Source organism: Siphateles boraxobius, unplaced genomic scaffold (assembly GCF_051911475.1).
Source record: "Siphateles boraxobius isolate OS27281-9 unplaced genomic scaffold, OSU_SipBor_1 30, whole genome shotgun sequence".
Classification (NCBI taxonomy): Eukaryota; Metazoa; Chordata; class Actinopteri; order Cypriniformes; family Leuciscidae; genus Siphateles; species Siphateles boraxobius.
The window spans coordinates 9,280,746-9,294,785 of NW_027508920.1; the positions used below are offsets into that span (position 1 = coordinate 9,280,746).

Genomic DNA, 14,040 nt, shown 5'->3' on the forward strand with positions numbered 1-14,040 from the left:
AACTATACATATATTTATGACATAAAATATTTGTAAATAATTTACATTTCTATAGCTGCAAATAAATAATAATATTTACATTATTTAGATGTTGTCAATAGTTCCATATTGTAAGTTTCAGTATCTATCCAAATGTACAAACATAAAAGTATGTCTTTGTACTCTGTTGTACCTTTTGTTTAAATATTACAAACTAATACATTTGTTTAAATGAGACCAGGCTAAAAAAAATAAAAACCCCTGGACATTTACAGTCATTTTAACATTGAATTTCAAATCTCTTGCATCTCTTCTGATCACTTTGATTACAGGTTGAATGGGAACATGTGTACTTGTAAATTTTTCTTCTGGTCTGTTTGTAATAGCCAGAATAAACATTATATATATATATATATAACTCTTGTGACTGTGATTTCAATGGAGTAATTTCTTTAGGGAGGATGCTATTTTCTCTCTCTCTCTCCCTCTCTCTCTGTGTGTGTGTGTGTGTGTGTGTGTGTGTGTGTGTGTGTGTGTGTGTGTGTGTGTGTGTGTGTGTGTGTGTGTGTGTGTGTGTGTGTGTGTGTGTGTGTGTGTGTGTGTGTGTGTGTGTGTGGATCACAGAGTATAAAAGAAGAATTTTGTTTTAAATTTCATGTCAGAACACATTAATTCCATGGTCCTGCTTCTGAAAAAAAATAACTTTTTTTTATAATCTTTAAAATAACTTCAAAGCTTCTCAAAGGGCTGTTACTCTTAAATATGAATGCATATTAATACATCTGAATTGTACAGTACATTGCAACTCTGAGCACCCTCCTTCTTGGTTTCTAATTTGTTTACAGGCTAGACAAGGCCTGGGTCGCTACAAATTCTAAATGAAATGAAGATAACAGACTGCCTGTTGCAGCTTTCCAACCCCGAACAGAGTGCATTAAATTACTGCAAAACATTGTCACAGTCTGTTCATAACCTAGATTGGGTCCCATCCCACAAGCCCTTTCAGTAAAGCCCTAGCAAGGGTGGACATTGCAGGCTCGTATCTCCTTTCGGTCTTTACAGCTATTTAGTTGTGCATTTTTGAATCTCTTCCTGGCTGTCATTAGCCGCTCCTGGATTCCCCCACCACACAGCTTGGTACAGTCAGTCCATCCAGACCACGGCTTCATTTTGCATCCTTTTGGAAGAAATTCAGACCAGATACAAATGCTGTTAGTGGCAATAAGATCAGTTAGTCATCTGAAATTATTTTCTGTGACATTGTCTGTAATGGTGATGTTATGATGTTTTTAATTAGTAAAGGAGAGCTTTTACATCTGTAGTTGTGATGTTATTAAACATAATTTCTATCAGAGAAGGTTAGCATCTGCAGTGGTGATGTTGTGATGCTGATTTGCCAACAAGAGAGTAACTGCATTTGTAGGCTCAATTGCAAATTTAATGCCAATGTTATGACTCTGATGGGCAAAAAAAGAGTATAAAGAGCCCCAGTATCCACAGTGTCAATGTAATGATAGCCTACAGAATTACTAATGGAGAATGTCTGCATCTGAAGTGTCTACAGAATTACTAATGGAGAATGTCTGCATCTGAAGTGTCTATGTATTAATGCTAATTTACTAACAGAGAGTGTAGTGTCAGTGTATTGTTATGATACTCATTGACATCTGCAAGTGATATTCATATTGCGATGCTGTCTAAGGAGATCTTCAGTATCTCTAGTGGTGATGTGATGATTCATAATTACTTATTATGCAAGTTGGAAGTGTTCAGGCTTCCTTCAAAGTTCCGGCTTCAAAAATCACACAACAAATGTTAATGCATACATCCCCAGATGATGAATCAATGTCTTCTGAAGCAAAATTATAGGCGTGTGAGAGAAAAGTGATGGTCCTCTGTGCTTCTGCATCACATCTTGTGAGAGTTTCACAATTTGCTTATATCACACTTCACAGCATCCTCACAGTTGGTCAGAAGTGATGGTTTATAGTTTAAAAGTTTTTGGGTCTACATATCACATAGGATAAAACTTCATTCCTCAGTGCCACCTCACTGGCCAAGAAAGCACAGTGACATCTCCACGTTCTGCATTGACTAACATGGGCAAACCAACTCCCATCCATCCTTAGCATGTTTTACAAAGGAACAATTGACAGCATATTAACTATCAACATGCATCACTGTCTAGTTTCGGCAGTTGCAATGCTTCAGACCACAAGGCCCTGCAATGCACTGTAAGGGCTGCTGAGAGGATTACTAGAACATTTCTACCTACCATTTCAGACATTTATGAAAAATGCATTGTGTGAATAAGACCCACAGCATAACAAAAGATCCCAATAATTGTTATCTTCATTTTAATATCTCAGGTATTTTTACCACACAGCTGCCATCAATGTAAAATCACCTGCCACTTTTGATTCCATCACTTATATTTATATTAAGTATATTGTTTAGAGTGTATTGATTACAGTGAAGTAATTGTATTACTTCAACGTATTTGTAGTAATTAAGTAACTGTCCTCATAATTGCAATTTTTGTAAATTGCACTGTAGTTTTAGTGCAATCTAGTAACATTTCATCCCACTGTATACCTGTATATGGCTGGAATGACAAACAACTATTTCTTTTCAAATCTAATCTAATCTAATCTAATCTAATCGGGCCACATGAATTACAGTAGTGTCCATTTAGCCTAGTTTTTAAAGCGTCACCTTTGAGGCACTTTAATTTGTGGACTTACAGAACTGAATTATTTTTCAAAAAATCTCAGTTTGTGTTCCATAGAACAAGGAAAGTAATATACATCTGGGATGGCATGAGAGTGAATAAATTATGAGAGAATTTTCAGTTTTCAGTGGAGTATCCCTTTAAAAGAGATGACATGCATGTTCACCTGCGAGCTCATCTGCGCTCTCTTCCCTTCCCTGTTTGTTCCTCCTCTTCTTACGATCATCTCTGCGTCTCTTCCTCTCGTCACTGTTTAAGCGTCCTTGATTACACTTCTTGATCTTGCATGTTTTTCTCTGTATGGTCTCAGGGCATGGATCTCCTCCAAACTGAGGCTCCAGAGTGATCATGCGCGTACGGATCAAGTGACCTTTCCCGCAGGACTTACTGCACTCTGACCACTCAGACCACTCTGACATCATACAGTCCATGGCTAGAGAGGAAAAGACATTAAAAGAGACAATATTCAAGCACAAGGAGAACATTTTATTAAGCATTTTATTATTTCAATGGCTGTTTATCATTTTGGGTTTATTTAATTTTTGTATATTTTGTTTATTAGTCACTACTGGTTCACACACACACACACAAACACACACATGTAATTATTGAAAACATTTGTTTAAAGTCTACTGAGTTTATGTCCTATTAAACGTGTAACGTCTCGGTTACGTATGTAACCCTCGTTCCCTGAGGTAGGGATTACGTCGGATGACGACGAATGGGGTTTCGCTTAGAAAGCCTATCAACTTTGAGTATTACAAAATGAGCCAATGGTAAAGAAATACCATGGGTCTGCGGAATTTGCATAGCGTAACTCCGCCCTACCTTGTGTGTATAAAAGGAGGACGCTGGCAACATGCAGATATGTGCCTTCGCTGAGGAGCCAAGACTGAGCTCAGGCGATCCCCGCGTTACAGCGGAAAGTGGCAGGCAGACGTAACGTCTCCGTTCCCTACTCAAGGAACGAGGGTTACATACGTAACCGAGATGTTCCCTTTCGTTGTCACTCCGAGTTACGTCGGATGGTGACGAATGGGGTTACCAGTCTAATCACGCCACTTTCTCGGCTGTCTTCAAGTCCCCTGCGTAAATCTGAGATCCCTGTCGTGAGACTGGCACAGACGAAGGACTCCTATTTACAGGAATACCAAGGTGCACTGGGGAGCATATCCCATAACTTTAGAGGAAATATGCAATTATTGCCAACCCAGAGGGGGGAGGACTTAGAGAATACACATATGACCTGGAGGGATGCATATGGAGAACACTGGGGTGTCCAGCCGCAGGTGGAATATTTCAACCCCAGGGGTGGCAAGGTGGCTTGCCAAGGGAAAGACACATGTTCAGAGAGGCTTACAGAGGAAATACACATGTGGAGGTCAATCAGGGGAGGGACCATGCACACGGGAGGCACCTAGCCGACGCGCAGGCAAGAGACACTGGCGCCGACGTCAGAAGTGCTGGAGGAACTCAGGGCTTTCGGGGAAGGTCACCTGAGGAGAATATCACACGTATCCAGTCCGTGGAGTGGAATGGCGAGCAAACGAAGACACCTGAGCGGATCCAGTACTAGCTGGTTGAAGCGAGTACATTAGATGACACTGGCTCCACTCGGAGATTATAGAATATGGCGAATCTGTTTGGTGTCGCCCAGCCTGCAGCTCTGCAGATGTCTGTTAGCGAGGCGTCATGCGCTAGAGCCCAAGAGGACGCCACACTCCGGGTGGAGTGGGCGGTCAAACCAAGGGGGCACGGTCGACCTTGCTGCTGGTATACAAAAGCAATGGCGTCCACTATCCAGTAGGACAACCTTTGCTTGGAGAGAGCCTTTCCCTTCAGCTTCCCACCATAACAGACAAAGAGCTGGTCTGAGGTCCTGAAACACTGCGTTCTGTCTACATAGGCGCGGACAGCACGTACTGGACAGAGCAGTGCCAAGGCTGGGTCTGCCTCCTCCAGGGGCAGCGCTTGCAGGTTCACCACCTGGTCCCGGAAAGGAGTGGTATGAATCTTGGACACATCCAGGCCGGAGTCTCAGGATCACGTGAGAGTAAGTTGGCCCGAATTCCAGGCACGCTTCGTCAACGGAGAATGCGTGCAGGTCCCCTACCCTCTTGATAGAGGCCAATGCAGCCAGGAGTGCTGTCTTCATTGATAGGAACTTAAGCTCCACTGACTGCAAAGGCTAAAAGGGAGCACTCTGCAGGGCAGTTAGAACCACTGAGAGGTCCCAAGAGGGAACGAGAGGAGGGTGAGGAGGATTCAGTCTCATCGCAACAACATTAAAGATCCAACTGCATATTAAATTATACACATGGGTTCATCTGACCACAGGCCCCTGTGCCGTTTGAAGTTCCAGTTGTGTCTGACAACTGAATTTGCTGGAGTTTGTTTTTGGATGAGAGAGGAGGATTTTTCGTGAAACCCTCAAACAACATATGGTGATGTAGGGTTTTTTCTTTTGCTTGTTTTGTTTTTGTTTAGTTTTTTTGACCCCTATACTCAACTAATTTTTGCAATTCTCCATCTGTGATTCTTGAAGAGTCTTTGGCCACTCAAACTTTCCTCCTCACCGTGCACAATATAGACACATGTCCTCTTCCTGGTAGATTCAGAACATCTTTAGGTGATTAGAACGTACTCGGTTACATACGTAACCTCGGTTCTCTCTAGAAGAGGGAACGAGTACTGCGTAAGTTGCTTACGCTACGGGTAAAGTCATCTTTTCTCGAGATATTGAAGCCAAAAATTATCCTTAATTTTGTATTTATTATCAACGCAGTGCAGCAGCTAGCAGACCTAGAGCAGGCTATCTTGCGTGCTCATTGGCTGCTCTGCGGCAACTGCAGCAGCCTATCGTTGAGCCTGGCGTGACGTAATGTCCGATGACTCTACGCGTCTGAGCCCGCCAGAATGGGAGTGGCTTAGCGTATATAAGACAGGCAGATAGGCTTGCAACTAAGGTTTTCATCGACTGAAGCGAAAACGCTCGTGGCGCCAGCACGGCCGATTACGCAATACTCGTTCCCTCTTCTAGAGAGAACCAAGGTTACGTATGTAACCGACTATGTTCTCTTACGAGAGGTTCTCTCGTATTGCGTAAGTTGCTTACGCTACGGGAACCCCTTGTCAACGCCGTGCGCGCCAATATCCACTTCATGATTCCCAGGGAGTCCCGGGGAACATAGATAAGTGATAATAAGTTGGCCAGCAACGTGAGGCAACACACTGTTCATAAGCACCCATAGGGAATACAGAGCGGCATTGCCGGTCTTATCATATCAACCATATAGTGCAGCTCAACCAGCAGAGCTAAGTCACGTGAAAGTAGTCTGCGCACGACCAGATCTGGTAAGAACATACATCCCACTTACACTGACAGAAGTCTAGCCTGCAAGACGGGGAAATGTGGACGGGGAGGCCCAGCCCGCCGCCTCACAAATGTTGTGAATGGAAATCCCGCTGGACCAAGCCCACGAAGGGGTCACGCCTCTAGTGGAATGAGCCCTGATGCCCAAAGGGCACTGTAGGCCTTTAGACACATAAGCATTAGCTATAGCGTCCACTATCCATCTGGATAGGCTCTGTTTCGAGGCGGCGAGACCCTTGGTGCGCCCACCGAATGAAACAAAGAGCTGCTGTAATGTAAGCCCTCACAGCCCAAACAGGGCAGAGGAGACGAACATCGCTCTCAGTATCGGATGCAGGCTCGGATGCAGGCAGCGCCGATAGAGAAATGACCTGCACTCTGAAGGGGGTGCCAAATACCATTGGGACATAGCCATGACTCGGTTTGAGGATGGCTTTAGAGTCATTTGGTCCAAATTCAAGACACGCAGCGCTAACGGATAGCGAATGTAAATCCCCCACGCGTTTTACTGATGACAGAGTGGTAAGAAAAAATGGTTTTGAGCGAAAGGTACTTTAGGTCCACGGAGTCTAGCGGTTCGAAGGGGTATGCTTTCAGGGCCTCTAGGACCAAAGAAAGATCCCATATAGGAACCGACGGGGGTTGTGGGGGGTTCATCCTTCTAGCTCCCCGAAGGAAGTGGATGACCAGCTCGTCCCATCCCAATGACTGGCCGTGCATTGATTCAGCGAATGCTGCAACGGCCGTCACATATACTTTAAGCGTGGAGGGGGACCCGCCCCTGTTCAGTGGCTCTTGAAGGAAACTAAGCAACCACGACACCCCACATGTCCGTGGGTCCAGATTTCTATCGGCACACCATTTGGAGAACACAGACCATTTAGACGCATAGAGCCACCTCGTAGAGGGAGCCCTGGATTGCGTAATCATGTTCATCACTCCTTCTGGCAAGACAACGGGTATCCGTTGGTAAACCATACTTGCAGAGACCAGCGCTCTGGATGGGGATGCCAGATCGAGCAGCGGGCTTGAGAGAGGAGTTCTCTCCTCACCGGAATCGGCGACGGGGCTGTGTGTGACAGCTGCATCAGCTCCGGGAACCATACTTGGTTCTCCCATTGCAGGGCTACTAGGAGCACCGAGTGGGCCGCTTCCATTATCCTCTTGATTACCTGTGGTAGCAGAGAAACCGGAGGGAAAGCATAGAGTGGGAGGCTGGGACATATTTGTGACCGGTCACGGAAACTAGGGACACAAGTCGGTTCTGGGGCATTTTGAGTTATTCATAGATTCTGAAAGTGTAATCTCCAAGCTTTCCAACGATGTGTAACATGTGGAAATCTTATAATATTTGGAGAAGTTGTGGCCATTTTAAAGTAGGCACTTAAAAAAGCTCAAAGAGGAGAAAACGACCTCTAAAGATTGTGCAGTTCTCACCTCTCTCTGCTGCTGGGGGTGACAATAGGGCTCATTTACATCTCATTTAGATAAGCCATACCCCCTGTAAAGCTCCTCCATGTGCTTTACAGCTTTATTTGCACCACGAATGAGTGCACTTCTGCCGCACTAGGCGAAAAACAATTGTGCTGCCCCTCTATTTGCAACGTACCAGCAACAACACACAAAGACCAATATGCCATATAGCCTGCATATAACGCAAAACCAGCAACAACACACAAAGACCAATATGCCATATACACATAACGCAAAACCAGCAACAACACACAAAGACCAATATGCCATATACATATAACGCAAAACCAGCAACAACACACAAAGACCAATATGCCATATACATATAACGCAAAACCAGCAACAACACACAAAGACCAATAAGCCATAGGCCTACATATAACGCAAATAGTGCGCAACGCTCGTGTGCCTAAAATGTCAACAATATTAAAGTTTATGCAGGAGGCAAATGCCTACTGGCATTTTTCTTAAAGCAGTCATTTCTGTAATTTTCCAAATAATCACATTTCACCTCCTCAAATTACTGTTGCAAATCTCTTTACACCACTTTCTTATGTGCGTATACACACACAAATGAAATGTCCGCAAACACATTATATCATCAGCAGGTTCAGCATCTTAAATAACGACTAAAGAGCAAATGAAACTTAACTTACATTTCAGAAACACGCACGGCAGGCCTTCATCGCAGCAAAGGTCTTAACTGCATACTCTATTTCGATTCTCGGTGCCAGTTCATGTTCTATGGAGATTGTTGCCAGTCCATTAACTCTGTTCCCTGTTCACAAAACGTTCCCCATTCAAAGCAATCGGGATGTCACATATGAAACAGCCAGCCACCGCTGTCAGCGGGCCGAGCCGCCGTATTCAAGCACTGAGGGCGCGCGCGCCGCGCCCATACCTCCGGTTCAATTTCCCGAGCCCACGAAGTGCGGCGAAAACATTTTCGGTGTAACTGCCAGAGGGTTCAGCTCGTCTGCGACAATCTTTGCGGCATCCATCTTCATTGAATTTTGATATCAGATAGAGCCGGCCAGAGCACAGCATAATAAGTAGCCATGTGGTTCACTTGGAGGGCGGGGGCAAAAGCGCCGGGTTATTCAGTATGGAAATACACACAGACCAGAAGTTCCTTCGAGAAGAACATTGGGCAGTGAGCGTTGTCTTTTGACGCAAACAGCTCGACTTCCGCTTTGCCGAATAGGCACCACAGTAAATGGACTGTTTGGGGGTGCAGGGACCATTCCCCTGGGGGAACGTTGTCCCTGGACAGTTTGTCTGGGCCGTCATTCAGATGGCCTGGCACATGCGCGGCTCTCAGCGAGTGCAGAAAGTGCTGGGACCAAACGAGGAGGCGTTCTGTCAGATCGCAGAGATTCCTGGATCTGACACCGCCCTGACGGTCTCGTATGAGCGGGAAAAAGTGCTTCAGTGTGTTCTCGACCGCTATCATCTCCAGACAGTTTATGTGAAGGCATTTCTCTCGTTCTGACCACAGGCCAAAGACCGGTCTGCCCTCGATGAGAGAGCCCCAACCCAGGTTGGAAGCGTCTGTCGAGATGACTTTTCGATATGAGACGGCTCCCATTGTCACCCCCTGCTGGTACCAGTCAGCCGCTAACCAGGGCTGCAGAGCTGAGACGCAGCTCTGAGTCACTCTGATTCGTCTACAGCCAAGAGCCCAAGCTCGGTGAGGCACTCGAGTATTCAACCAGCGTTGTAGCGGGCGCATGCGCAGTAGGCCCAGCTGAAGCACTGCTGCAGCTGAGGCCATACAGCCCAGCATTCTCTGAAACATTTTTAGAGAAGCGATGCTGCCCTTCTGGAAAGACGCGGCCAGGTGTCGAACATGTCGTGCGCGCTGTGTCGATAACCGGGCCGTTATAGCCACAGAATCCAGTTCTATTCCCAGAAAGGAAACTGACTGACTGGGCAGTAATGAGCTCTTGGTCCATTTGACCGTGAGACCCAGGCTTTCCAGTTGGCTGAGGAGTATTGTTCTGTGAAATAAAGGTTCCATCTCTGTCTGTGCCAGAATCAGCCAATCGTCCAAATAGTTAAAAATCCGCATGCCCTGGTTTCTCAGGGGAGTGAGAGCCGTGTCCATGCACTTCGTAAATGTACGGGGTGCTAAAGACAGGCCGAACGGGAGTACGGTGTATTGATATAGCTGACCGCCGAAGGCGAATCTCAAGAATTGCCTTTGACAGGGTATTATCTGAATCTGAAAATCAGCATCTTTTATATCGAGAGAGATAAGCCAGTCCCTCGGGTGAATTTGTGTGAGGATTTGTCTGGTCGTAATCATTTTGAAGGGTCTTCTCATGAGAGCTTTGTCCAAATGTCTCAGATCTAAGATAGGTCTTAGAGCTCCGTCCTTCTTGGGTACAAGAAAATAGCGGCTGTAAAAGCCTGACTCGCTCAGAGAAGGAGGTACTCGTTCTATGGCCCATTTGCACAACAGTTTGGCTATTTCTGCGCAGAGTAGATGCGCTACTTCCGTTTTCACTTTCGTCTCGGTCCGTGTTCGAGAACAAGGGGGACGGCGAGCGAACTGAAGTGAATAGCCCTGTCTTATAGTGCTTAGCACCAATTCTGATACCCCTGGAATAGCTTCCCATGCTTTCAAGTGCATAGCTAAGGGCAGAATGGACTCCGGAACTCGATCGCCAAACTTTGTGGGCTCGGGAGACTGAACTGGAGGCACGGGCGCAGCGCGCGCACTCTTGGTGCTTGATTGCAGCGGCTCGCTGTCAGCAACAACTGGCTGTTTCACGTGTGACGCCTCGATTGCAATGCATGGGGAACATTTTGTTAGAACTTTGTGATGCGCGAGCAGCGCTTGGGGCGTGCCGTTTATTAGTAAGCGTGAGCGCTCGTAAGCGGGCACGAGACTTACATTCATAACCTGACCGATATGAGGCTGTTCTGGCCGTGTGACAGAGCGGGCGGCGTGTAGGCATGGGCACAGGGATGTGGGCACGCTTTCTACTTCTACTTTCTTTCTGCTTGTTTATAGGGGTGAACACTGAGATGTGGGCACATTTTTTACACTTAAAACACCAACGGTATGAGCCGGATAACCAGGCATTGTACTCTTTTTGAGATTTCTCTGGGTCGCCGTAAAAATGGCGGTTGTGTGCAGGCGAGAGGGCTGAGATGCCGGCTCGTTGGCTGCAAAAAACATTGCTGCAGTAGCCTTCTCTGAGGGGACTGACAGGGCGAGACACTTTGACGGAGGTCGATCCGCAGCGGGACTCAACCGTCTTTTCCTCCGTGCTGTAGGACTTCGCACGCTCAGGCTTCAGCTATACTCTAGGCCGAGGCCCTCGGGGGGAGGCGGCCTATGACGGCTGGATGAGCGCCACCGAGGGCGGTTCCCCTGTCGTCGTTGCGAAGAAGGAGGCGGCTGGGCTGGATGCTGGCTAGTGCTTCGCGCAGGAGGCTGGTCACGTGAGCGGCCTGCAGCTGGGCTAGCGCGTCGAGGCAGGAAGAGGATCATGGCCTGTGAGGTCTTCTGCACCTCAGAGAAGCGGTCGACGATCCCGTTCACCGCTAGGCCGAAGAGACCTGTAGGGGAGAGCGGCGCGTTAAGAAACACGTCGCGCTCAGACTCCCTCATGTCCGCGAGAGTCAGCCAGAGATGTCTTTCTGTGACGGTCAGCGAAGCCATGCATCTTCCTATCGCCTGGGCTGCGGATTTACTAGCACGAAGAGAGAGGTACGTTGCGCTCCTTAAATCCGAGATGGATAGGCTGGATTCCTGCCCATTCACGTAGGAGATCAGCTTGCAGGATCTGCAGCACAGCCGTTGAATGCAGGGCGGAAGCAGCATGTCCGGTGGCTGAAAACGCGCGGCCGACAAGAGCTGACTTGGTCCTGCAGGCTTTAGACGGGAGGGCAGACTTTGAACGCCATCCCGCAGAGGGCGGTTTAACGAGCCCGCAGGGTCGACATCGGAAGCTCCTCACAGAGGGCGCAGTCCCCCGACGAGAGCGCAAGGGCTGCGTGTTCCTGTCCCAGGCAGAGAGCATAGATCACGTGGCGGTCTCTGGTACTGAGTGGAGCTCGGCACGAGCCACAGGAAGGGCCAGACATTTTTACAAAAACATCTTGTGCTCTTTTAGAAAAAGGTGTCGCAGCAGCGAACACGCACAGTAGAGCAAAAAGGATACTGTCGCCGGATAGCATAACAGGCACGGATGGCTGAAGGCGGCAAGTTTGACCGGCTTACTCAGACGCTTTCCTCTGCTTGCAGTCGCTGGTTTCAACGGCGGCAGCTTTTCGAAAGGATCAAGCGATGCGAAGAGCTTCGCTGAAGAGATGAAAATCAGAGTTGCAAGCCTATCTCCCTGGCTTATATACGCTAAGCCACTCCCATTCTGGTGGGCTCAGATGCATAGCATCGCACAGCGCCCTCATTGGACGTTACATGACGCCAGGCTCAACGATAGGCTGCTGCAGTTGCCACAGAGCAGCCAATGAGCACGCAAGATAGCCTGCTCTAGGTCTGCTAGCTGCTGCACTGCGTTGACAATAAATACAAAATTAAGGATAATTTTTGGCTTCAATATCTCGAGAAAAGATGACTTTACCCGTAGCGTAAGCAACTTATGCAATACGAGAGAACCTCTCGTAAGAGAACTTCTTAATTATTGCCCTGATGGTCAAAATGGGGATTTTCAATTATTTAGCTATTTTCTTACAGCCACTTTCTATATTGTGATGCTCATCAATCTTTCGATGCACATCAGAACTATATTCTTTGGTTTTACTCATTGTGATGGATGATGAATGGAATTTGGCTTTTGTGTTTCCTCATATCTAAACTCCTGTGAAACAATAAGTCATAGCTAGATCATTTTATATTCCTAGTCACCCTGGTGTGCTAAAAAAGGTAAATATTAATGGGAATATACTTTTACTTGTAAAAAAGTCTAGGGGTGCCAATAATTGTGGCCAACGTGTTTTGGAGAAAAACATTGATTTCACAATGTGATTTCCCCCCCACTTTCAATTATTTTACTTCAATGAAAGGTTAGATTTTTGCACACTTTTTGAATGAAAGATCAAAAGGAAAAACAATGCAGATTTATTTTTTACAGCCATTTTTGATCATATTTACTGGGGGTGCCATTAATTCCGACCACAACTGTTTGTCCTTGATATTGATGTCTTCAAGCATATTGGATTAGAATCTCGGTTATGTTCATTCTCAACTCTCCTTTGTCTTTCTTTAGTTTTAAAAATATAGACATCCCAAGCATTTACCCTGCAATAAGCTTATTAACACATTGTGTGTGTGTGTGTGTGTGTGTGTGTGTGTGTGTGTGTGTGTGTGTGTGTGTGTGTGTGTGTGTGTGTGTGTGTGTGTGTGTGTGTGTGTGTGTGTGTGTGTGATAGAGAAAGAGTATAACTCACGACACTCTGGCAGCATGCATTTCTCCATCTGTTCCAGCTCCTCACTGCATTCTCCCAACTCTGCAGGTGATTTGAGCATTCGCTGACGTGCCCGTGAGCCTTTACCACAGGTCACACTGCAGTCACTCCAGTCCGACCACGGGGACAGTAAACACGGGATAGTATCTATATACACAAAAAACACAGCATCATAACACTGAGGACTGTAGGCATGAGGGTGTTTATTCTGTATAAATATGATAATGTGGACATGCATTTGTGAGAATGTTAATGTAGGTATATTCTATGTGAATATGCTCTTGTTGGCATATATGTGAATATGTGTGTGAATATTGTATGTATGCTATGTGTCTAATATATTAATATAGGTGTAAAGAAGTGTAATTTTTGTGAGTTATGTATTTGTATATGTTAAAGTGGGGGTACATGTGTTCACTACTTGTACTTTGTGTTAATATGTAGGTATGCATGTGTGTGTATAGAGTATTCAATTGTGGACATGTTAATTTGGCTGTGTATGTACCGTATATGAATATATTAACTCATGTCTACATAAAACATTCCCATTCATGCGTGGAAATCTGTTAATGTTCCTGTGTATGTGTGTGAATATGCTCAACTGGGTGGACATTGGTGTGCATATATTCATGTGGGAATGAGTATTTGCACTTACGGCATTCTGGCATCATACACTTCTCTGCTTCTACCACCTCAGCCCCACAAATGGAGCCGTCAGATGGGGGCATTTTCACCATCCGTTCCCGTCTTTTCATGCCAAGCCCACAGGTGGCACTGCATATATCCCATTCACCCCATTCAGTAACCAGGCAACTGCTTGGAGCTATACCAGTAGAAACATATACAATACATACCATTGGAGTGGAGAATGTGTCAGTAGGAGAAAAGCTTTTATCAACCCCCTTTTTTTTTTACTCAAAGCAACCTTTGGCCTATTATCAAAATATACTGTAAGGGGTTGGCTTGTTAGTTTTAGACAGTTAGGCCCAAAAATGCTAAATCGTCATACAGGTAAAACGTCTCGGTTTATGACTATAACCCTTTT

General features: G+C 46.0%; 1 protein-coding gene across 1 annotated transcript in view; it reads right to left on the reverse strand.

The window, feature by feature from the left end:
• Positions 1-426: 426 nt before the first annotated feature.
• The window catches only part of spon1a (spondin 1a), a 509,033-nt gene continuing 495,419 nt past the window's right edge, over positions 427-14,040 (reverse strand). Inside the window, exons 13-16 of the mRNA XM_077248223.1 lie at positions 13,651-13,818; positions 12,978-13,142; positions 2,877-3,143; positions 427-1,156 (exon numbers count right to left, since the gene is read on the reverse strand). Of these exons, the coding sequence (XP_077104338.1) occupies positions 993-1,156; positions 2,877-3,143; positions 12,978-13,142; positions 13,651-13,818 (764 nt within the window). The 3' untranslated portion in view covers positions 427-992. The remainder of the gene's footprint in view (positions 1,157-2,876; positions 3,144-12,977; positions 13,143-13,650; positions 13,819-14,040) is intronic.